This window comes from Podarcis bocagei (assembly GCF_964188305.1).
Source record: "Podarcis bocagei genome assembly, chromosome: 17".
NCBI lineage: Eukaryota > Metazoa > Chordata > Lepidosauria > Squamata > Lacertidae > Podarcis > Podarcis bocagei.
The window spans coordinates 12899688-12922199 of NC_138143.1; the positions used below are offsets into that span (position 1 = coordinate 12899688).

The following is a 22512-nucleotide window of genomic DNA, read 5'->3' on the forward strand; positions in this document are numbered from 1 at the left end:
CTATCACATGTTCTCACAAATCAAGCCTCGGTTATCAGCAAGATAATCAGAAGGCCTCCCCAGATGATCTCCAAAATCAGCCAGGTTCATACTGTAGAGCAGGAGTGGCTAAACATTTTTTGGTTTGAGGGTCTTTTTGATGGTCGGCCCACCTCCTTAAGGGCCACATGCCAGCACTGAGAATGGCTAATTTTGTATGTGTGTGAACTCTCTCTCTCTCTCTCTCTCTCTCTCTCTCTCTCTCTCTCTCTCACACACACACACACACACACACACACACACACCACATACCACATATATGCATATTCACCACACATACACAATGCACACAGTCACCAAGCATGAAGGCACACTCTGCCTCTCTCACAAACGCACATTCTCAAACATGCATTCTCACAAATAAACACATGTAAAGACAAGACACACACAACCAGGGTTTCCAGCCCTCCACACTCCAGGGCAGTGAAAACAGTACTTTGCATAAATCATTATTTTTTACTTCTTTTTAAATAGATCTGTTTATTTGCAAATACAAAAAGAAAAAAGGTAGGCGAGATAACAGCCTTTTCAACTGACATCATATTTATTTTTTAAAATAATTTATTATTTTTACTCCGCCCATCCGGCTGGGTTTCCCCAGCCACAATAATAATATTCCATCAATTCTTATTTAAATATACAGATTAATATAAGCAATCCATATGCCCAAATAGATATTTAAACCATGTGTTCAGATAAGCACCATCACAACGTCTGCTATTGTCCTGCAACACTTTGGAGTCTCAGTTTCTCTTATTCCTATCAGCATGAAAAGAAAATAAACCCCTCAAGCATAAGGTAGGGGTTTCAGATTTGCCCAAAAAATCTAGTTTATTTACTTATTTTATTTTATTGTTACCCAATAACAATTGTATGGATGATAATTCCATGATAATTCCATGCTGATAAAACTCTTAGGGGTAAGGTAATTGCATTCTGGGACCTACTCCGTGCTTTCTATATATTTTATATTCTAGCACATTGAAGCATGTATTATAAATTGGTAGGATTTAAATAACTACCAACTGACATGTTTAATTAGAAGAGATAATTGAGTTTCTAAAAATACATTAGTATCCGGTAGATTAAATTAAATTCAACCATCCATCATGTTTTAATAGTCTGAAAAGTGCCTTAAGTATTACGCTAATGGTTTCCTTCTGTTGGACATGCTTTGACTGTGTGCAATGACTGGAGCTGCCATTTATTTATTTATTACAGTTATTTGGCACTTCTTCACTAGAGTGTCTCAAAGTGACTTAAAAAGTAAGAATAGAAATAACATGCTACTGCGACTGATCCAACCCACCACACTAAAACGATTAGCACAAAAAGGTGCCGCAGACATACCAAATTATCCTTTAGGGCCAAAGGCCTGGGAGAATAAAAATGGTTTTGCCTGGCAGCTAAAAACGCAATGGTGTTGCCAGCTGAGCATTCCACAATGGGGAACCACTACTGAAAAAGGCCTGTTATCACGTCATCGCTCTCCCAACCTCCCTTCAGAGGGGCACCCAGAGAAGGGCCTCAGATGATGAATGCAGGGTTCATGTGGAGAGAGGCAGATGGATGGAATAGTGGAGATGCAATGAAAGCAGAAAAATATGCTTTCTCCACTGCTTTCAACGCTACCAAATCAACATGAAAATGAGCACTTACTAGCATTTGGTTCCTTTGTTTGGCGTTTCCTTCCACTTCCATTCAAGCCTTCTCTGGGCTTGCTTCATTGTCCTAAACCATGGGTAGGCAAACTAAGGCCAGATCCAGCCCAATCGCCTTCTAAATCTGGCCCACGGATGGTCCGGGAATCAGCGTGTTTTTACATGAGTAGAAAGTGTCCTTTTATTTAAAATGCATCTCTGGGTTATTTGTGGGGCATAGGAATTCGTTCATTCACCCCCCCCCCCAAAAAATATAGAGTCCGCCCCCCGCCCACAAGGTCTGAGGGACAGTGGACCAGTCCCCTGCTGAAAAAAGTTTGCTGTCCCCTGCCCTAAACTCTGGGAGATATTCTCTGCCTGAAATGCTGGAATGTTGCTGCCCACGTAGACAATGAAGAACTGAGCTAAACGGACCAGTGGTTTGACTCACTATAAGGCAGTTGCCCATGTTCCTATGATTCCTGTGTTCCTATGATTATCTTCTAAAGAGAATCTAGAGATTTTTGGATTTAATTTTTACAAATTCCAGTATGAGCTGGCCTGATTCGCCCCTTCCAAACTAATATGCAAATCAATTTTTCTGACTATTGCAACATAATTCTTGACTTAGAAGGCATCAAAACCCTTATTTTTTGAAATTAAAAATAAAGAAAAGACATTTTAAAATATGTATTTAAATTCAAATTTTCATACTTTTGTTGTTGTTGTTAATTAGTGTAAAAGTGACACAAACTGGAAATAGATTGTCCTTTATATCCTCAAGAGAAGCACTTTAAGCTAGTCACAATATTAGAGTTTCCTCGTGCTTTCGCAGCATCAGCACTCCTGAACATCAGAAATGGTGGTCCATCTAGTCTAATGTTCTCTTTTCAGCTGTGGCTAGTCATAACCTTCATGATTCCTGTTGTGTTCACATTATATACTAATTGTGGATATGCCTGTTCTATGTCTTTGAAGTGGGGGCAGGGATTAGGCAGGACAAAAGACACTAACTATGGTTTCTCTGCTGCTTTTTTATCAGCGGCTGCTATTGTATGTTGCAGAGGAAATTGCAGGTATTTGTGCAGTAAGTGCATATTCCATTTAGAGTTGCTGCTGCTGTGTCTTTACTAGCAGCTAAAAATGATAAAGATGAAACATTTGCTGGTTTGATGTAAAGGGGAAATTCCACCTGCCTAATTTCTCTGCATTGGATGTAGTGTCAGGGTTGATAAAACAGTGGCAAACTTAATACCATTACAGAACATTTGTTCTTAAAAAGTGCATGTATGCAGTTCTGGGCTAAACCCAAATCTGCACGAATTAAGCCACTTTGGATTCAGTTCCAGGGCCCTATTGATGGACGCACACAGCAGGTTCAGAACATTTGGTGTTCTAAGTCCCAAGATGAATTGCATAGCAACTAGGACTTTTGTGTTCTTTTAATTTTTATTTGAATTTGAAAGTTGATCTAATGACAGCTGAGTAGTGTTGATAAGTCCAGTGCTTGAGAGGGTTCCAGTAAAAGTTACACGGAAGAGAACATTTCCTCCAGGTGGGTTTTTCCATGGCTGTACCACTGAGATAAGAAGAAGAAGAAAATGCATTAATATGACTGGAGTTAATGGATGACAAGATTCTTGTACCTTTAATATTTGGTCATAAAGGGAGCCCATTTTAGATTGGCATACAGACAATTTCCGTTAGGCAGGCAGGCAAAACATCTCGGTACCTGCTGAAATTCCTTTGCCATGGTACAATGTACAGGTAATGATGTAGTAGGTGGGAGAGATTTGACTGTTCTTTTTCTTTTTCTTTAGTTTGTTGCCCAGCCAAACTGCCAACAACTGCTTGCCTCTCGCTGGTATGATGAGTTCCCTGGCTGGAGGAGGCGCCACTGGGCTGTGAAGATGTTGACTTGCGTCATCATTGGATTTCTTTTCCCCGTCTTCTCTATCTGCTACCTGATAGCTCCCAAGAGCCCACTGGGTCTGTTCATCAGGAAGCCATTCATCAAATTTATCTGCCATACTGCATCCTACTTGACTTTCTTGTTCCTTCTGCTGCTTGCCTCTCAGCACATTGACAGGTCAGATCTGAACATGCAGGGACCTCCACCAACCATCGTCGAATGGATGATATTACCGTGGGTCCTGGGTAAATGTATTAGTAAAGAAAATTCAGTTGACTTGCATAACTCTTCCATAATTGTCTAGCATTGCCTAGCATATACAGCAGGGCATTGTAGTTTATTCTATGATTCTATTATAAACTAGTTCATAAATCTATCCGCAACCCATCTAGGTCAATAACAGAAAATTCCATTTAAGATTAAGGAATTTTTAAGGAAAGGCATTTCAACTTTAATTTCATTTCAGAATTAAAATTACTTTCAAATTAATATGTTGAATGGTGGGCAGTCAGATCCAGATGCTTTTCTCCACTTGGACAAATAGGCTAAACTAGCATTTTTCCTCTAGATTTTAAAAATGGGAAATGATGTAGCTTTAAAAAAAAAAAAAAAAAACATATGGGGAGAGGGGGAATCAGAAACAAAGTTCCACCATTCCAGTAGGGAAAACACAAAATAGATCATTATGCTTCATTGCCAGCAGTAAATTGTATAACAAAAGTCTGGGCTTCTTCCACCATTTTAATGGAAGTTCTTCAGTTTTAATAAAAAACAATCCATATAAATAAGAATCTGCACCCATAACTCATATCCTTCCACTGAAGAGCCAATAACTGACTGATCTGTGGCAAAGTCTGATTTTTTGACATTGCATTTTGGGCCGGTTTCTTGAGACTGTTACTGCATGTGCTCTAATTTATTAGGGACAGTCCCTGTTTTCAGGCAGCTTTCTGGGACACCTAATTGTCCCTGTTTTGATACATCTTTATGTTCCCTCTATTTTTTCCTTAGTCAGTTGCATTTTGTGCCTAGTGCACATACACATCAGGGTACACATACACATACACATCAGTGCACATACACATCAGGCAATGAACACTAAGGCTGCAATCCTAACACCTGATGTTGATCAGTAGAAAGGTAGACTATAGTACAGACCCCTCTTCTGGCTTTTGATGATGGATAGGAGTGCCACCGATGTGGGGCGGGGCCCCTATCTCAGTAAGCTACCAGCAGAAGCAAGTGGAGAGCCCCAAAACAGGGCATTTCAAGGCAAGGCACTAGAGATTCCCCCAAGGGGGTGATTCTCGGCCCCCTCAGCTACATCACTCCTAGAACTGACACTGCAAAGTATGTGAAGCCATCAAATATTCCATCGTAGCTTCCCACAATCATGCGTTTATTAACAAACAAACACCCATAAATAAACATCAATCAACTGAACTTAGTATTCTCTTAACAGAACAAGCTGCCGTGCTTGCTGTTAGGATTATAGTCATCTGAAAGCAACAAACGTATATCAGCATGGTGTACGTGTGCAAATTGGGCTGTGCAATAGGAGAGAGGAGATGGCATGGAAATGGGGGTGATTTAAGAATGAGGAAGGTAGAGGGGAAGCGAGTGGAGGTGAAAATGTGGGGTGCAAAGGGGGTTGCACAAAACGAGGGAGTAGAAGGCATGGGAATGGGGTTAAAGATGAAAGCAGGAACATGGAAGTGTCTGAAATATGGGAGGTGATGGTGACTTCTTAGCTGGGTGGAAGATGATAAGGATGTTTAGTAGTTGCAAGGTAGGAGGAAGATGCAAGGGGAGTCACAGACATGGGGGCAAAGGTGAAAAACAGGTCCAGAGCAGGGCTGTAGGGCAGTTGGAGAAGTGGTTGCAGAAATGGAGTTGGTAAGGTGAAAAGTGAGCTTAGCAGTTGCCTGGGGTAGGAGGCAGAAGCTCTAGTGGGTTTATGTGAAGAAACCTGTGACTGGAGTGAGCAGGAATGCAGCCTCTAATATATTAATCATTCCTGTCATTATGCTCCTGGGATTCTTGTCAGATCTTGAACAGTTTGACTTTATTCTAAAAGCAGTTTCAAAATGTTTGTTTCCTGTAAAGAGGCTACCATTCTTCTTTGTAAATACCACTAAACATCTTGCGACATTCCCCTAAAATAATTGCTTGTGTCACTGACCTTAGTATTGAGACAATATAGGTTAATGTTTATTGGTTTTGCTAGATTACCGGAGATGAAGGGGAGAGAGAGGATTACCAGTAGAGCAAAAGATAGACTGTCAAACTCTGTGTTTTCGTGCAAGTGCACATTAATAAGGTCTTGGCAAGTTTCTCTTTAGAAATAAAAAACAACAACTAAAATCAGCCCCAGTCGGTTGCCGTTTTCAACAAAGTAGTTACATGGAAGGAAGTGCTGACCTCTCTTTACTCCTGGCCTTTTTCTGATCAGAATCTCCTCCAAGCTGCTTACCATCTCATATGTTCTTTTTCACCCACTGATTTCAATCAACAGAAGAGATTTAAGCATGTGCTTAACTTCCAAGTCCTTTTGCTGAATACATTTGGCATTATTATTTTGGCCCTAGCTGCAATGATTCCAGTTACTGCTATTCATGATGATCAAAAAGACCATTAGAAATGTTTTGGGAATGTGTGAATGTGATGGAAAAAAAGCTGGAATTTAATGGCTCCTTCTTGAGAACTCCTAAATGTGCACAAAAATATATAACCAAATCCCATGTTGTGTTCACCCTGTCATCTTGAGTTATGGTATCTCTTTTGAGGAATTATATATGGCAGCAATATGCTGTAACTGGATGCTGAGTTCACATCCTACACTCTTATGATGGCACAGGAAGTTGCCTAGTCTTTAAAAAAAATACAATGGGAGAAAAGTTATTTGCAGCAGGTCTGTGGCTGTTGTAAAATTCTAAGGGTATAGGATTTGATCCAAGTATTTTACTCTCCTGTGCCACCCACATCTCACCTATGTCTGCTCTGTTTTGGCCATTTCACCTGTATTTTTGGAGTGGCATCTACCATGGTTGTCACCAAATCCTTTAGCCCCTCAACTGAAGGATGTTGAGTACTGGATTACACCCTAAAAGGCGCTTTACATTCTCTCCTTAGAACTATTATTTTCCAAGGTATATCAGCCACACTGAAATTTATTAGCTGCTTGAAATATATCCTGATTTGGTCAAGCAAAGCTGCCTGTATGCATAACATCTGATAAGTGTTTCCTATTAGCTGTTTCCCAGAATGAGTGTCTTAAATCAGTTATGAGTGCTATGGAAAACAAAAAGGTGGTTTCGTTGCTGTGAATAGTAATAAAACAATTATTTCCCAACAATAAATTTCACTTTAGGTGACTGAGTTTTTCATCACATGCAGTTCCTCTGAAGTGCCATTTAAACAGCAGGTGACCACTGGTGCTAAATTTCAGGAAGTGTTGTTTAAAGGTCAAAAATCAAAGTCTGAAAAGCAGTTATAAATTTGAACCTGAATTCACAGAGTAGTTCTCCCCATTGCCTTTAGGCTACAGTCAGTGGAACCAAAGTACATGGTGAGCAGAATAGTAACCATTGTTGCTGCAGCTCCTGTTCTCTTCTGTGGGACTGCACTGGAAAATTTCCCATTGGTTATGCCATATATATATATATATATATATATATATATATATATATATATATGAAACGTGAATCACAAATGAAAAATAACAATATATGTGACTAATAGATTGTAATGGCTATTATGGTTGTAGCTGAGCATGCTTAAAATGTCTTGTGCTTTTATTTCATTTTAAGTAAATAAACACAACAGCTTAAGCAATTCATACAACTAACTTATATCACTGCTTTCTATATTTGCAGGGTTTATCTGGGGTGAAATTAAACAAATGTGGGATGGTGGCCTGCAGGATTATATTCATGACTGGTGGAACCTGATGGATTTTGTAATGAACTCATTGTACCTGGCAACAATATCTTTAAAAATTGTTGCATTTTCAAAGGTAATCAAGACATCTATTCATATTGTGAATATACTGTATACTTGACATTTACTTTGAATGTGATTTTATTGTTGTTTTCCCTTTTTCAAGATCTGTTCTCTTTATATTGCCTTTCTTTCTTTGTTGATTAATAACTGCCAATTCAGTAATCAGTAACTTGGGGATAAGAGATAAAGGTAAAGGGACCCCTGACCATTAGGTCCAGTCGTGGCCGACTCTGGGGTTGTGGCGCTCATCTCGCTTTATTGGCCGAGGGAGCCGGCATACAGCTTCCGGGTCATGTGGCCAGCATGACTAAGCCGCTTCTGGCAAACCAGAGCAGCGCGCGGAAATGCCGTTTACCTTCCTGCCGGAGAGGTACCTATTTATCTACTTGCACTTTGACATGCTTTTGAACTGCTAGGTTGGCAGGAGCAAGGACCGATCAACGGGAGCTCACCCCATTGCGGGGATTCGAACCGCTGACCTTCTGATCGGCAAGTCCTAGGCTCAGTGGTTTAACCCACAGCGCCACCTGCGTCCCTTGGGATAAGAGATAATCCTAAACAAAAGTTTTGGCTCATTGTGGAAAATGCCCATTCTGCTACCATTTTTCTCTGACTGGATTACTGTTCCCAGTGGGGTCACCATCCAGTGGTCATAAAAGACAATTAACTTTGGAACATGGATTATACAGACTTTGTTGGATAGCACAGATAATGAGTGTCCTGAACACAGGACTGCCATCATTGCAAGAGATTTGTGATGTTTTAACTTCAATTTTGCAGCATAGTGTAGGTGATGATTTAGAAATTTATTTAGAGACTGCTCTCTCTTTCTCAATGACTGTAGAGTGTGACATGTCAAAATATCTACCCAGTTCTGGCCAGTTAGCTTTTGTGAAGAAGGTGTATATTCTGGAAGGTGTATATTCAGAAACAAAACATAGAATAACTATCTGTGGGGAATTTCCAGGGGAGTAGTCTGGTCACAGTTACAGGGGAAGGACTGTTCATCTGTTCAGAATATAGGGTACCTCACAAAATATTGTTTTTAAATGTGTTGGAAGCCACCCACAGTGGCTGGGGCAACCCAGTCAGATGGACAGGGTACACATTTTATTATTATTATTATTATTATTATTATTATTATTATTATTATTATTACAGTGGTACCTTGGTTCTCAAACTTAACCTGTTCCAGAAGTCCATTCCAAAACCAAGGTGCACTTTCCCATAGAAAGTATTGCAAAATGGATTAATCCATTCCAGACTTTTAAAAACAGCCCCTAAAGCAGCAATTTAACATGAATTTTACTATCCAATGAGACCATTGATCCATAAAATGAAAGCAAGAAACAATGTACTGCAGTCACACAATCAGTCAATCAGTAGCTGAACTGGGTTCCACACAGTCACAAAAACAAAACAAAAAGCCACAGAAACAAAAATGCAAAATAAATAGCAAAAACTGACAGACCTCAGTGTAACACTCAAAACGGAAGTGTGGCACTCAAATCGGAAGCGTAACACTCAAAATGGAGCAAGTTCGGCTTCCAAAAAGAGTTTGCAAACCGGAACACACACTTCTGGGTTTGCAGTGTTTGGGTTCCAAGTTGTTTGAGTACCAAGGCGTTTGAGAACCAAGGTACCACTGTATTCTCAAAAGGATTGTGAAGCAGCAAATGAAAGGAGTCACATCTAACAATTACTCATTGAGGGTCTGTCTTGGAAGAGTATGGTCTTGCTGAAATGAAAAAAGTGATTGCAGAACATAATGGTTTTTGTATTGTTGGGGAAAGACCTTGCTAATTTTGCATAACTCTATTGTTTTCAGTACAGTGGGCTGCTCCCAAGACAGAGCTGGGATATGTGGCACCCAACACTGGTGGCTGAGGCACTGTTTGCTATTGCAAACATCTTTAGTTCTCTGCGCCTGATCTCATTATTCACTGCAAATTCTCATCTGGGACCATTGCAGATCTCTCTTGGAAGAATGTTACTGGACATTTTAAAGTTTCTTTTCATCTACTGTCTTGTGCTGCTAGCTTTTGCAAATGGACTTAACCAGCTATATTTCTATTATGAAACAAATGATGCCAATCGCTGTAAAGGGATTCGGTGTGAAAATCAAAATAATGCATTTTCAACGTAAGTTAGCATTTCCTACTTAAATGATTCATAGTATTCTTTTTGTATTGCACAGTGCTCCATGTTGATTTGTTGCTAAAGAGTTGTCTAGGGCGGCAAACTGGTTTCATTTTAAGGAAAGAATTTAAATGCACAACATACAAGGCAACAAACTGATACTTAAAGGTTTGGTCATAACATTGACCAAAACCTATTGTTTGACAACAATAATAATGTGAGCTAGACTACGTCAAAACTGTCTGGTGGCTAATTCTCTGCTGGAGAGACCAATATGATCAGTGGTCAGGGATGATGGGGGTTGTAGTTAGAAACACGTGGAGAGCACAGAGTTGGGGAAGGATGTTTTAAAATGTTATGATAGCTTGTACAGATGATGAATTAGGCTTCCTTTGGGCACAATGAGGTTGCAGAGGAAACATAACACGTTTTCCATTCCTATAATTGCTGCTGCTTAACTACTCTTCATTTCATTGGTGGAAAACAGAAGGGGCCATAAGTACACTTTCTAGAACCAGCAGGCTTTGCTTATATTCTTATGACTCATACCTTTAATGCTGCTAAAAAAAAACCCAGATGTGAAAGAATCAGTACCAAAAATTTGACTGAGGAAATGTAATAGGAGATCTAGACGTTATGATGAAAAGGAGCTGCCACCCAAAGTGGCAGCATTGTTTCAAGTTATTCCTCTCTGTAACATGCAGCAAAACTTACATCGTGTACAGATGCATTCTCATCCTGTGCGTTTTCCTGCATGTAGGCAGCATAATTGGCTGCAGTAGCTGGGGAGATACAAAGCATGATGATGTCAGCACATATATAAGTACGGAGGGGGGGGACTTCAGTTGGGGGTGATGTTTTTCAGCGGCAGCTCACTGTTTATTTGTAACATCTAGTTTCACCCTAATTGCAGTACTGAACTGCAAGCCCCAATTTGCATTTCAATACCTAATCTAGTGCCATGTAAAAGCCACCAAGTCCTATATAGCTGCACTGTTTCTGCTGGTACCAATGTGCCCTTAGGATGCCATGCCAGGGTCGATAGATAGCCTGCCCCACCCTCCCTCTTTGCTATTTCCCTGTTATCCAAAATCCCTTTATGATCCATTGAGGTTTTGCAAGAGGACCTGATTTCCCCATGTGCTAATCAATGCTCGAATCCCAGTGATCACAGCCTAAAACTGGGCTATAACTTAATTGCATTTAAATGTCTCATTTGCTGTTTTAAGTTTAAAGGTTTTAATTAAAGTTTGGGGTGATGATGTAGTATTTACAACAAATGAGATGCTTCTGTTTTCTTTAAGACTTTTCCTTTTCTTTCTTTCTTTTTTTGCAGTTTGTTTGAAACTCTCCAGTCACTGTTTTGGTCCGTGTTTGGGCTCATCAACCTTTATGTGACCAATGTAGACGCACGACATGAATTCACTGAGTTTGTTGGGGCCACCATGTTTGGGACCTACAATGTCATCTCTCTGGTCGTCCTTCTCAACATGTTGATAGCTATGATGAACAATTCCTATCAGCTCATTGCTGTCAGTTCCTTGGTTTGATTCTTGTTCACTTTGAAAGCCATATCTGTCAGTTGACCAAAATTCCAGCTGTTTGAGAACAATAATCCTGTGCTTATGTATGCTTACAAAATTAGGTTCCCTAGAATGTGCTCTAGCCTCCAAAGAAGCAGAAATCAGCTACCTGAGCATTCTAGCAGGAATAATTTTTCACCAGGTGCAAAATTAAATAAGCCTGGCTTTGCATACCATTTGGTATTTAGCACCCAGCATCTCATACTTCAATCAGTATTCAACATTGGCAGACATATAAAGAACCTACTTTTCTAAGCAAGAAAGTTGAGATTTCTAGTTTTGCCAAATTATGCCAAAGTGTTACTGACTTTCTGTTCCTAGCCAGCCATCTTATTAGACCTATATTCTCTTATATACATTTGATTCTCTTCTAGATACTTCTCAGTTTCATCAACTAACATTAATACTTTTAATTTTTCCTTGTACTGAGAAGACCAAATCTGTCTGGGTCTTTCTATCTTCTTCCCATTATTCTCATTTCTGTTTTCCTTCATTTGTTCTTTCCTTTTTCCCTTCATTCTTCCCCATACCATTCTTTTTGCTTTACTTATTGTACATTGAACACACCTACTTTTGTCCTACTTCTTTCTTGTCCTTGTTTATTTATTATTTTCCATCCTCCTCTTCAGCAGAAAAGGCTTCTCAAGTAGCTTTACAGATCAGGTTTTGAAAAAGATATTCTCTGCCTCCAAGATCTATATCTATTTCTCCCTTTCCTAGAACCAAAGTAAAAGTTATGTGGAAAATCCATGATTTGATCTCCCCACGTAATTGTGCTTCCCCTAAAAAAGCTACAGGGGATTCTAATTTGGTATAGAGTAACAACTTGAGGAGGTTCCTTTCCCATTGTAACACAGCCGTGATCCAAATTGGGTCCAATTTCGAGAATAAAAATAACTCAAACTTTTGCTTTAAAAGCAAAGGAGACAACATACCGTATTTTCCGCCCCATAGGATGCACCACCCTATAGGACGCACCTAGTTTTTTTGGGGGGGGGGAATAAAGAAAAAAAATTATTTCCCCCCCAGGCACGGGGCTGGCGCGGGGGAAGCCCAAGCTTCCCCCAACCACAGCCCCCAGAACAGCCATGCCGGTCTCCCCAGGCTTGCGGACAGCTGTGTGAAGCCCGGGCGTGCTCTTCAGCGCGCCCAAGGTTTCAGAATGCAGGCAGCTCTGCGCAACCCTCCGGAGCCTGGCGCGGCTTGGCGCCGGGCTCCGGAGGGTCGCGCAGAGCCTCCTGAAGCCTGGAGAGCGAGAACCTCTCGCTCTCCAGGCTTCAGCGAAAGCCTGTATTCGCCCCATAGGACGCACCCACATTTCCCCTTCATTTTTGGAGGGGAAAAAGTGCGTCCTATAAGGTGAAAAATACGGTAAAAACCCTTACCTGTAACATACCTGATGGACTAAAAAGGTTTTCAGCACCTGTGTAAAAACAGGTAGAGAGGGAGAATTTCAACTCTCTCCAATAAGAAATGAAAATATGTTTCCATATTTCCTGTATTCAGGATCATGCAGACATTGAATGGAAATTTGCTCGAACAAAACTTTGGATGAGTTACTTCGAAGAAGGAGGGACTCTGCCTACTCCATTTAATGTCATACCAAGTCCCAAATCTCTCTGGTACCTGATCAGATGGCTGTGGAGACAAGTGTTCAGGAAAAAAATCAGAAAGAAACCTGAAAGTTTTGGAACAATTGGGGTAAGCAAAAATTGCCGTTTTCCTCACCACCTGCCTTTCTTTATGTTTAGGTGTTATCATAGATATTAGACACCAGCATGTTGGGCAAAAGCTATCCTGGGCACTACTATTTTCCATCTATCTCATACCACTGTTGGGAGACAAGCACAAAATGAAAATATCCACCCCTTCCCTTTTCTGGTTAAGGGAAATCAGAACTGATCGGTGTTGCCCATCACCACCAAAATAATGAGTCAGGTGTTATGAATTTGGAAAGACATACCGTAACTTTGACATCTTAAAATCACTTTTCCCCAAACAATCCCCAATGATGGTTTTCATTACCAAAAAGCTATGGATGGGAACTCCCGACTTACTATCATGTAAAAAGACTGCTGAATTAGTAATGTTTGTGCATGTGTATCATATTAATACACACATCGGGGAGTCAGGATTGGACATTCAATAGTCAGCCCAAGTTAACTGCCATATAGAGTGTGGAATTGCACACACACACACACACACACACACACACCACAACTGTAGTCATGCGTCTCCCAAGTCACTATTTTGCCGCTTTCTTTTCCTCATTACAAAGGATATTTTTCCTAAATGTATATGTTAGGTGCAATGTTAGATGAGCAGTTAATATGCATAAGAACTGGCCATTGTGCTCATTCACTAGACCTCCTGAAGAATCTGCCCATGAAGAGAGAATTGTGCACCTTTCCTGGTCAATAAATGTAACCCCACCCCCCCCACCCCAATAGGCCTTTGGGGAAAAACTAAATCTCTCCAACTGCATTTTGTGCACTCTCTGGCCATTCTGCACAATCCCCAACAGAATAAATTTCTGCAGACCTACCCCCTCTTTCCAATGCTTGGCTGGTCACAGGGAAGGCATGTTGTAAGCCATGTAAGATTAGGCAGTGGGCCAGAAGCAGAGGGCAGGGGGGCACAGATTTCACGCTTCTGAACAAGAGATAGATTAAAAAAGACATGAGCATGTTTCTTGGAGGCTATGCATACTGACTGGAGAATGTACAAAATGCAATTGATACATGCATGCTGGTTTATGTATATTGACCAGGAAATGAACACAATTCCTTCTTCATGGGCAGATTATATACACATTCTCCATAAGGTCTTATGTCACCCCTAACACACACACACACACACACACACACACACACACACACACAATTTTCAGTCAAAGTTTCTCTTTATTGACTGCCTCATATCTGCTCTGCCTACACTGTCCAGTTTCCATGAGCCAGGGCTAGATCCAAGAAGTACAGTGGTACCTCGGGTTACATACGCTTCAGGTTACATATGCTTCAGGTTACAGACTCCACTAACCCAGAAATAGTGCTTCAGGTTAAGAACTTTGCTTCAGGATGAGAACAGAAATCGTACTCCGGTGGCGCGGCAGCAGCAGGAGGCCCCATTAGCTAAAGTGGTGCTTCAGGTTAAGAACAGTTTCAGGTTAAGTACGGACCTCCGGAACGAATTAAGTACTTAACCCGAGGTACCACTGTAGTCTGAATGTGGCCTCTGTTTTCAAAATCCTAATGCCTTTCCTGGACACTGAAGTTGATCCATGTTCACTTCTACTCATCATTTTGCAGCTGTCTTAAGCAATCAATCTTCTTCTTCTCTTCTTCTTTGGCCATCACTCTTAGCCAAGTATTACTTTCCTTGAAGTAAAAGGTTTAATTTGGGAGCTCTTGTGAATGGGTCTTTCCTGTAAAATTGACATGGACTTCACATTAAGATGTAACACTATTCATATTCTTCCTTGGATATTATCTTTTTAACAAAAGGTTTGCATCAAATTAAGCCTAATTTTGAGGCAGACCTTTTGTGGATGATTTTGGGCATGGTGGACATTTCTGCTATTCAGACATAATTGCTTTTCAAATATCATTCCAGCTAATTTATGTTCTTTATTTTCAGAGGCGTGCAGCTGATAATTTGAGAAGGCATAATCAGTATCAGGTAACCAATCTCATCTTTTACTTTTTTTGCCAGAAGGAATTGAGCATTTTGCTCAGGATGTCACTCAAGATAGGATACTGATTTAGTTTCCAACATAGATATTGCCATTCCATTGTTGGATACAATTATTCGAGCTTATCTTCTGCCCAAAGCTGTCCAAGAATAAATGCTTCCAGTTGCAGCTGCAAACCTTAGTGCCTGGGGAATTTGCAAATGAATATACAGTGGTATCTTGGTACTCAAATGGCTTGGCTCCTGAATGCCACAAACCCAGAAGTAAATGTTCTGGTTTGCGAACGTTTTTTGGAAGCCAAACATCCAACGCGGCTTCTGATTCAGTGCAGGGAGCTCCTGCAGCCAATCGGAAGCTGTACCTTGGTTTTCGAACCATTTCAGGAATCAAACGGACTCCCAGAATGGATTAAGTTTGAGAACCAAGGTACCACTGTATATGCAGGTGCACATCTCATTGAAAGCCAGGAAGGCATCCCCACTTGCTTGAATATCTGGTTGTACAACCAGATGATCATCTCATTGAAAGTAATGGACAGCATCCACCTTTGGGCTAATTCAAGCTACTTTCAAATGTATTTACTTCAATTGCTTTCTCCCAACTGTTAACACAAGTAAAGTGTGAAGATCAACTGTGTCTATGTAACATTGCCTCCCTTATGCATCGCAATGACTGGCACTTGTCAGATCACAAGTAAATGGGAGTGAGCAGTGCCATTCACTGTGAGAATTAATGACATTTTTGCCGATGTCTCAACTTGTGCTAGAGCAAGTCAGGGGCCAAAGCTAAGGGCTGTTGTGGCCCTTCAGCTCAGTTCAAAACATGGCACCTGCACAAATTTAATTTTTCTATAAACAAGGGTCAAAATGAAGGCAGGTTCCCTTGGATCCCTACAACTCCTGTGTGGCAGAATCTGTTTCCCAGAAAAGTGACCAGCTGGCAATTACTCTACATATAATGATTTTTTTAGTCCTTTTTTGTAATGGCATAATTTAAAGCAAAAGGTGATGAAATTTCTGATTCATCAAATGTCAAGCAGCACAGTTAGAAGTGATGTCAAAATTGGACTGTTCTTATCTTCCAGGAGGTCATGAGAAATCTGGTTAAGAGATACGTGGCTGCAATGATAAGAGATGCTAAAACTGAAGAGGGGTTGACCGAAGAGAATTTTAAGGTGACTGTTCTTATGTTGGACACCTTAATAACAATGAATCAAAACATTAAAGAGCTTCACGTGGTAGTGGTGGTGGGAAATAATCTAAGATATTTGCCACTGAAAGTTGAGTGCATTTACACACAAAAACGTACGTGAAATACATTGTAATGCAACAATTTTCACATACAGTGTCTAATATCAAATATGAAACATTAAAAATAGAAACACAGAGAGTCTGTAGGGTTTACTGGATGTAGAAGTAAACCAAGATGTAGAAGCATAGCCAGCCCATGAAATCTGGATGCCTTGTGAGGAAAACATGACAGGAATCCACACACTGCCACTTAATGATCTCATAACATAGCAGGGAAGGGTTTGTGAAAAAATCATGAGAGCTAAACTTTATGACGTCTCTTGCACCTTTCCATAGGCAGACTGTATTCACCTTGCGTGAAACAATTCACTAAGTGGGGGAGAACTTGGAATACTATAAATGGCCTCAAGTGAACTTTTATTTATTTCCCCCTTCCCCCTCCAAAACCCACACTGCATCCCCAAACCCAAGTTTCAATTCTCTCTCTCTTTTTTCAACATATTTTTAATTAAATTTTCCCATATTTCATTTAATTCAATACACATATTCACAGCTTATATTATTTGCTCAAAGTGAGCTTAGACTTCCTTCTATCTCTCTTTCTGACATCCCTATAGTCAATTCTTAGCAGCCGAAAACATTTATGCTACTCGTAAATAGCAAGATACATATTAAAATAGCAATTTAATGATATTTCAGCATTTATCTTGTGAACTGCCCTGAGATCATCGGATGAAGGGTGGCTATTTATTTATTTACAATTCCTTTCATGTTAAGCATAGCATTTTTCTTCTAATGTTTTAGGAGTTAAAGCAAGATATTTCCAGTTTCCGCTTTGAAGTCCTGGGTTTGTTAAAAGGAAACAAGCTGTCTAACTTACAGTCCTCAAAAGTCAGCAGAGAAGAGTCCTCTTTGCCGGAATCTGATGAAGGAAATGAAAATGGAGGAGACGAGAAAATTAAGAAGAGAAACCTTAGCCTTTTTGACATAACTTCAATGATTCACCCCAAAGCAGTGGCAAGAGCCTCTGAAGCCCACAGCCACAGCAATGGGTCAGCCATGATGACAAGAGCTTCCTCCAAGGAAAAGCAGAGGAAAGTGAATTTTGTGAGTGACGTGAAGAAGTTTGGGTTCTTTCATAGACAATCCAAAAGTGCTGAGCAAAGGACCAGCATTTACTCGATTTCTGAAGAAGTTTCCCGCCAACAAGCAGACGAATGTGAGAAAACTCCTGAAATGGGAGTGAAAGCATTGGTTGTGAACTGTGAACTCAACATTCGGGATCTCAGCGAAAGCTGTACCGCAGGCACTCATAATCAGGCCAGAAATGAGGCACTGGACTCAAAGGTGGATGAGAAAGTTGCTGCTTCTGAAATGAAGAAGGCTAATTTGCCCACACCAAAGGATTCTCCGGACAATGAGCAGGACTTCAGTAGTAGTGACTCTGTTGTGAAACAAGAAACAATTGTTCAGGACAATTACCTGACAACAAGATTGTGATGAGCGGAGGCAGAAGCCTATAGAAACACACTTGGTGGTGGCGATGCTTAAATCAGAAAATAAAGAATCAAAGCATTCAGAGGCAACATAGCTGTAACATAGCTCAGTGAAGAAGAGGAAATGGAGGAGCCTTCTGTTTTGTAGCCTGCTTTAGCTTTCACAGCTTCTTTTACATTTTTTATTAAATGGGAGCATCTTGTATTCTTGTACTGTTGCAATAACCCACAGATACTTTTTAGCTATCTTTTTCAATTTGAAATAAATGCCATTTCTCTCCTGTGATAGTTAATTGCCTATGGTAAATATTTTTCTATGCAAATAAATGTAGCTTAACAAAGGTGCGAGCCTTTATGAACCTTTTTTTAGGATTCCTAAAAATGGACGAGAGAGAATTGTCAGTGCTTTCTGTCAAAGGGTGATAGCCAATATTACTCTATGATTAATGTCGGATATCTACTCTGACCCATTGAAAGCAACGGACAACTTAAATAAATTGATTTTGGTGGGTCTGCTCTGAATATGATTTAGCTGGCTTTACCCAAAATTATTTAACTAGTTAGAAATCTTATTTATAAATTAAATTTTAAACAGTGAAATAATTTATTGAAATTGTTAGTGCCTATAATTTACTAGTAATCATTTTGCTATTTATGTAAAATAGCGTAAATTTGTTATTTATGTATACCCTATTAGCGACCACCATTTCCATGCCTAAAAAATGTTGCAACCAAATTTTTAAATTTGAAAACTTCAGCTATAACCCTGCAGCAAAATAAAATACTAAGACTTCTTTAGTGGAAGATGCCCATATCAAAGCAACTTTGCACATGCATTTTGATGGAAAATGGGTTAATCCATCCTTAGCCTCTCCAAGCCACACACATACCCCTCAATGGTCTGGGTTGGGGGTGGGGAGCATATTTTATAAAATGTCTCTGAATGATAACCTGGAAGCAGTTCTGACTCTCCACACACACTCAAGCTTAGATTAATCTGTGAGCCGTACTCTTTCGAGAAGTCTCTTTTCACTTCTGCATTCATAATCCCAGTGTATTTCACTAGCAACACAAGAGTGCTTCAGAATAATCTAATTGATGTGCTATCAAATTATGACAATCATTCAAAATCTTCTAAAGACAAATCTGAACAGAATCAGTCTCCTTTCCGAGATGTTGGTGGCCTCCTTTCTGACTCTTTGCACAATAAATACGATGGCTGGTATTCAACTAAGTTTTACTTAGAGTAGACATATTGAAGTTAGTGAACATGACTGTGTTATCCCCATTAATTTCAGTAGGTATACTCTGACTAAAACTAAGTTGAATGCCACCCGTTGGCTTTTAAATGTACAATATTATTAATCTGAGAGTATTTTCATAAACAAGTGTTTTACTGTCAGCCAAAATAATTTTTGAAATTAAACAGTCTGTTTCTTTCTCATCAACGACTGGTGTTTTATGTTATAAAAAGACTAATATACACTACATTCATATCTGAACATCTGTTCCAGTAAATTGACCATGTGATAAAGCATGGCTGTGGTAAGGCAGAGAGCATAGACAACTGAAAGCAAAAGTTCCCTTGCAGAGTTGTAGAGTTTCCTTCCAACTTTAAAATTATACCATTCTATGAGTTTCTCATTGGTTAGACATTGTGGTTAACACTTAATGCATCATACTTAATGACATCATGAGAGCCCATCCTATGACATCACTGGGGGCCGACTCCTATGACATTACCAGGGGCTGCCCCTAGGTTTAGACTCCTGATCTGGCAACCCTTCCTGAAATCTGTTCATGTAGTTCTGGTCCGCACTACACCTGAGGCAGCACCTTCTATGCTGAATGTTATGATTAACCTGCTACCAGGCCCACACCACATGTAGCACGATGCTCTGTGCTGCTGTTGCAGACTCCCTCTCTTAGATGAAGGAAGGTCTTCCTCATTGGCAGCGTAGCAAATGACTGTGCTTTCTGTGCCTGGGATTGCCATAGCAACACACAATGATCTGATTTTCTCATGTTAGTGGTTGGTAACAGGGCATTAGGTCTCAGCTCAAAAATACTGAGGAGGCACTTCTCTTCCACCAGACATCCGGAAATACAATCCCATATAATCTAAATTGTTTTTAGAATGGGAGCACTGAAGTTTATCTCTCCATAGTTCTGATCTCTCTTGAACAAGAAGAGATTCCCAATCTGTGTCACTTGCCAGCCTCTGATATGCCCAAATAGGATATTGTGTCTCTTCAGTGGCGGACATCCCAGGGCGGAGTGTGTGTGTGTGTTATATGGATAATTGTTCAGAACAAAACCTAATTTTCTTTCTTTCTTTCTTTCTTTCTTTCTTTCTTTCTTTCTTTCTTTCTTTCTTTCTTTCTTTCTTTCTTTCTTTCTTTCCACCCATGTGGCTGGGTTTCCCTAGCCACTCTGGGCTGCTCCCAACAGAATATTAAAAACACAATAAAACATCAAACATTAAAAACTTCCCTAAACAGGGCAGGTAGTTGTGGGAGGGTGTTCCACTACTGAGAAGGCCCTCTGCCTGGTTCCCTGTAACCTCGCCTCTCACAGTGAGGGAACCTCCAGAAGGCCCTCGGCGCTGGACCTCAGTGTCCCGGCTGAACAATGGGCGTAGAGACGCTCCTTCAGGTATACTGAGCCGAGGCTGTTTAGGGCTTTAGAGGTCAGCACACGGGTGGCGCTATGGTCTAAACCACTGAGCCTAGGGTTTGCTGATCAGAAGGTTGGCGGTTCGAATCCCCGCGACAGCGTGAGCTCCCGTTGCTCGGTCTCTGCTCCTGCCAACCTAGCAGTTTGAAAGCACGTCAAAGTGCAAGTAGATAAATAGGTACCGCTCCAACGGAAAGGTAAACGGGGTTTCCATGTGCTGCTCTGGTTTGCCAGAAGCAGCTTAGTCCTGCTGGCCACATGACCCGGAAGCTGTATGCCGGCTCCCTTGGCCAATAAAGTGAGATGAGTGCCGCAACCCCAGAGTTGTCCACGACTGGACCTAATGGTCAGAGGTCCCTTGACCTTTTACCAACACTTTGAATTGTGATCAGATATGTACTGGGAGCCAATGTAGGTCTTTCAGAACCGGTGTTATGTTGTCTCGGCGGCCCCTCCCAATCACCAGTCTAGCTGCCACATTACTACACTCACAGAAATGCTACATTCAGCATACATTTAAAGTCAATGAGTGTGGTTTTGATGGGGAGCTCATTATGGGCATCATAATGTCTAGTTTTCTTCCCCCAACACCTGTACCTAGGTGCTAAGTGCCCTGTATTAAGTGGAACATCCCCATTTGGGGGGAAGGTGCCACCGGGCTCTGGCAGCAAGTGGGTGGGGGTCAGTGGCAGGCAGCAGCAGCCTGGTGGGGTTTGGGGTAGAAAAAGTTGAAGTGTATGCAAGTCTAGTGCTCCCGCCTGGGATCATGTACTGTATCCTCAAAGGTTCCGTGTGAATCCACGCTAATGAAATACGTTTTTACAATGCATTTCTAAAAGACTAATTTTACATTCCCATGGTAGTGATACAGTTTTTTTCATATCCGAAAACCACATGAAGTAACAATTACAGTTCCTGTAATGGAAAAAGTGCTTTTCAGCTGTATCAGTTGCGACTGTGCTTTGTATTGAAAGGACATTGTAGTTGTTTTTTCCCTCTCTCTCTCTTAATATTTTTCACAGTGTGAACAAAAATGGAATAATATGCATGTAGCTCTAAGGCGGTGAATGAATGAAACGGGCCCATTTCACTGGAGGTGGAAGAGAAAGAGCCATGTTCTTTTGCATCCTCCCACTACACTGACTCACCCGGTTACCTGTGGAGCTGCAGATCTTGACCAACACACCTTGCAATGTGGCTCAGCAGGCTTGTCCTTTGGGGAGCTTCCAGAGTACAGAATGGCTCATACTTGCAACAAAAAAACCAAATCATCAGCACCTATTATTTAAATCCAGAGCTCATTCCTGATGGTGTTTCTTCTATATTTTGAAAAGACTACAGGTTAGGGCGTGTTATAGAAACACAGCACTGAACTGTACCAAGGGTTTCTCTCCTTTTTAGGGAAATTGGATCCCTCCCCTGGTGGCAGTAAATGAGCAGATCAAATGAAAGGAGCGTTCTTACCAGTTAGTTTCTTTAATGATCACAGCGAGAGACAAAGGAATGCATATCTCTCTAGAAATGGTGTTGCTCCCAGTTAATCCATCCCCATTAATCTACATCACACCTATGTCGGGTAATCTGAGCTTGTTGCTGTTGCGCTCTCTGTTCTATCACTCTCAAAGCCCGTCTAGTCTTAAGAAGAAGGGTTGGGGTCAGGAATGTTGTCCAAGGACACTGAATCTGCCAGCTGTCTCCTGGTGTTTTCTCTTCTAGCTGTTCCTCACCCAGTCTTTCCCAGCTTTTCCCCTCTGGGCTATGCCCCTCTGCAAACCACTCTTCTAAATCAATACAGTGGTACCTTGGCTCTCAATCCATTCCGGAAGTCCATTCCAAAACCAAAGCATTCCAAAACCAAGGTGCACTTTCCCATAGAAAGTAATGCAAAACAGATTAATCCGTTCCAGACTTTTAAAAACAACCCCTAAAACAGCAATTCAACATGACCTTTATATTCAGCTGTTGTCCAGTCTAATGGCAGCAATCACTGAGCGGCCATTTTTTATGGCGACCGCCATTTTGAATTTCCCAGCATTCAAACAGGGCTTTTGGGGAGCAGGGGATAGTAGTCATTCTGATTCTAT

The 22512-nt window shown here is 40.8% G+C and overlaps 1 protein-coding gene across 2 annotated transcripts in view; it reads left to right on the plus strand.

The window, feature by feature from the left end:
* The window catches only part of TRPC4 (transient receptor potential cation channel subfamily C member 4), a 61114-nt gene extending 41918 nt beyond the window's left edge, over positions 1-19196 (plus strand). Inside the window, exons 4-11 of one of the 2 annotated variants that reach the window (XM_081176263.1) lie at positions 3500-3836; positions 7467-7606; positions 9422-9735; positions 11069-11264; positions 12822-13016; positions 14952-14993; positions 16091-16180; positions 17061-19196. In XM_081176263.1, the coding sequence (XP_081032389.1) occupies positions 3500-3836; positions 7467-7606; positions 9422-9735; positions 11069-11264; positions 12822-13016; positions 14952-14993; positions 16091-16180; positions 17061-17756 (2010 nt within the window). In that variant the 3' untranslated portion in view covers positions 17757-19196. The remainder of the gene's footprint in view (positions 1-3499; positions 3837-7466; positions 7607-9421; positions 9736-11068; positions 11265-12821; positions 13017-14951; positions 14994-16090; positions 16181-17060) is intronic. The other variant, XM_081176264.1, reaches the window with a different exon arrangement.
* The last annotated feature ends 3316 nt before the right edge of the window (positions 19197-22512 follow it).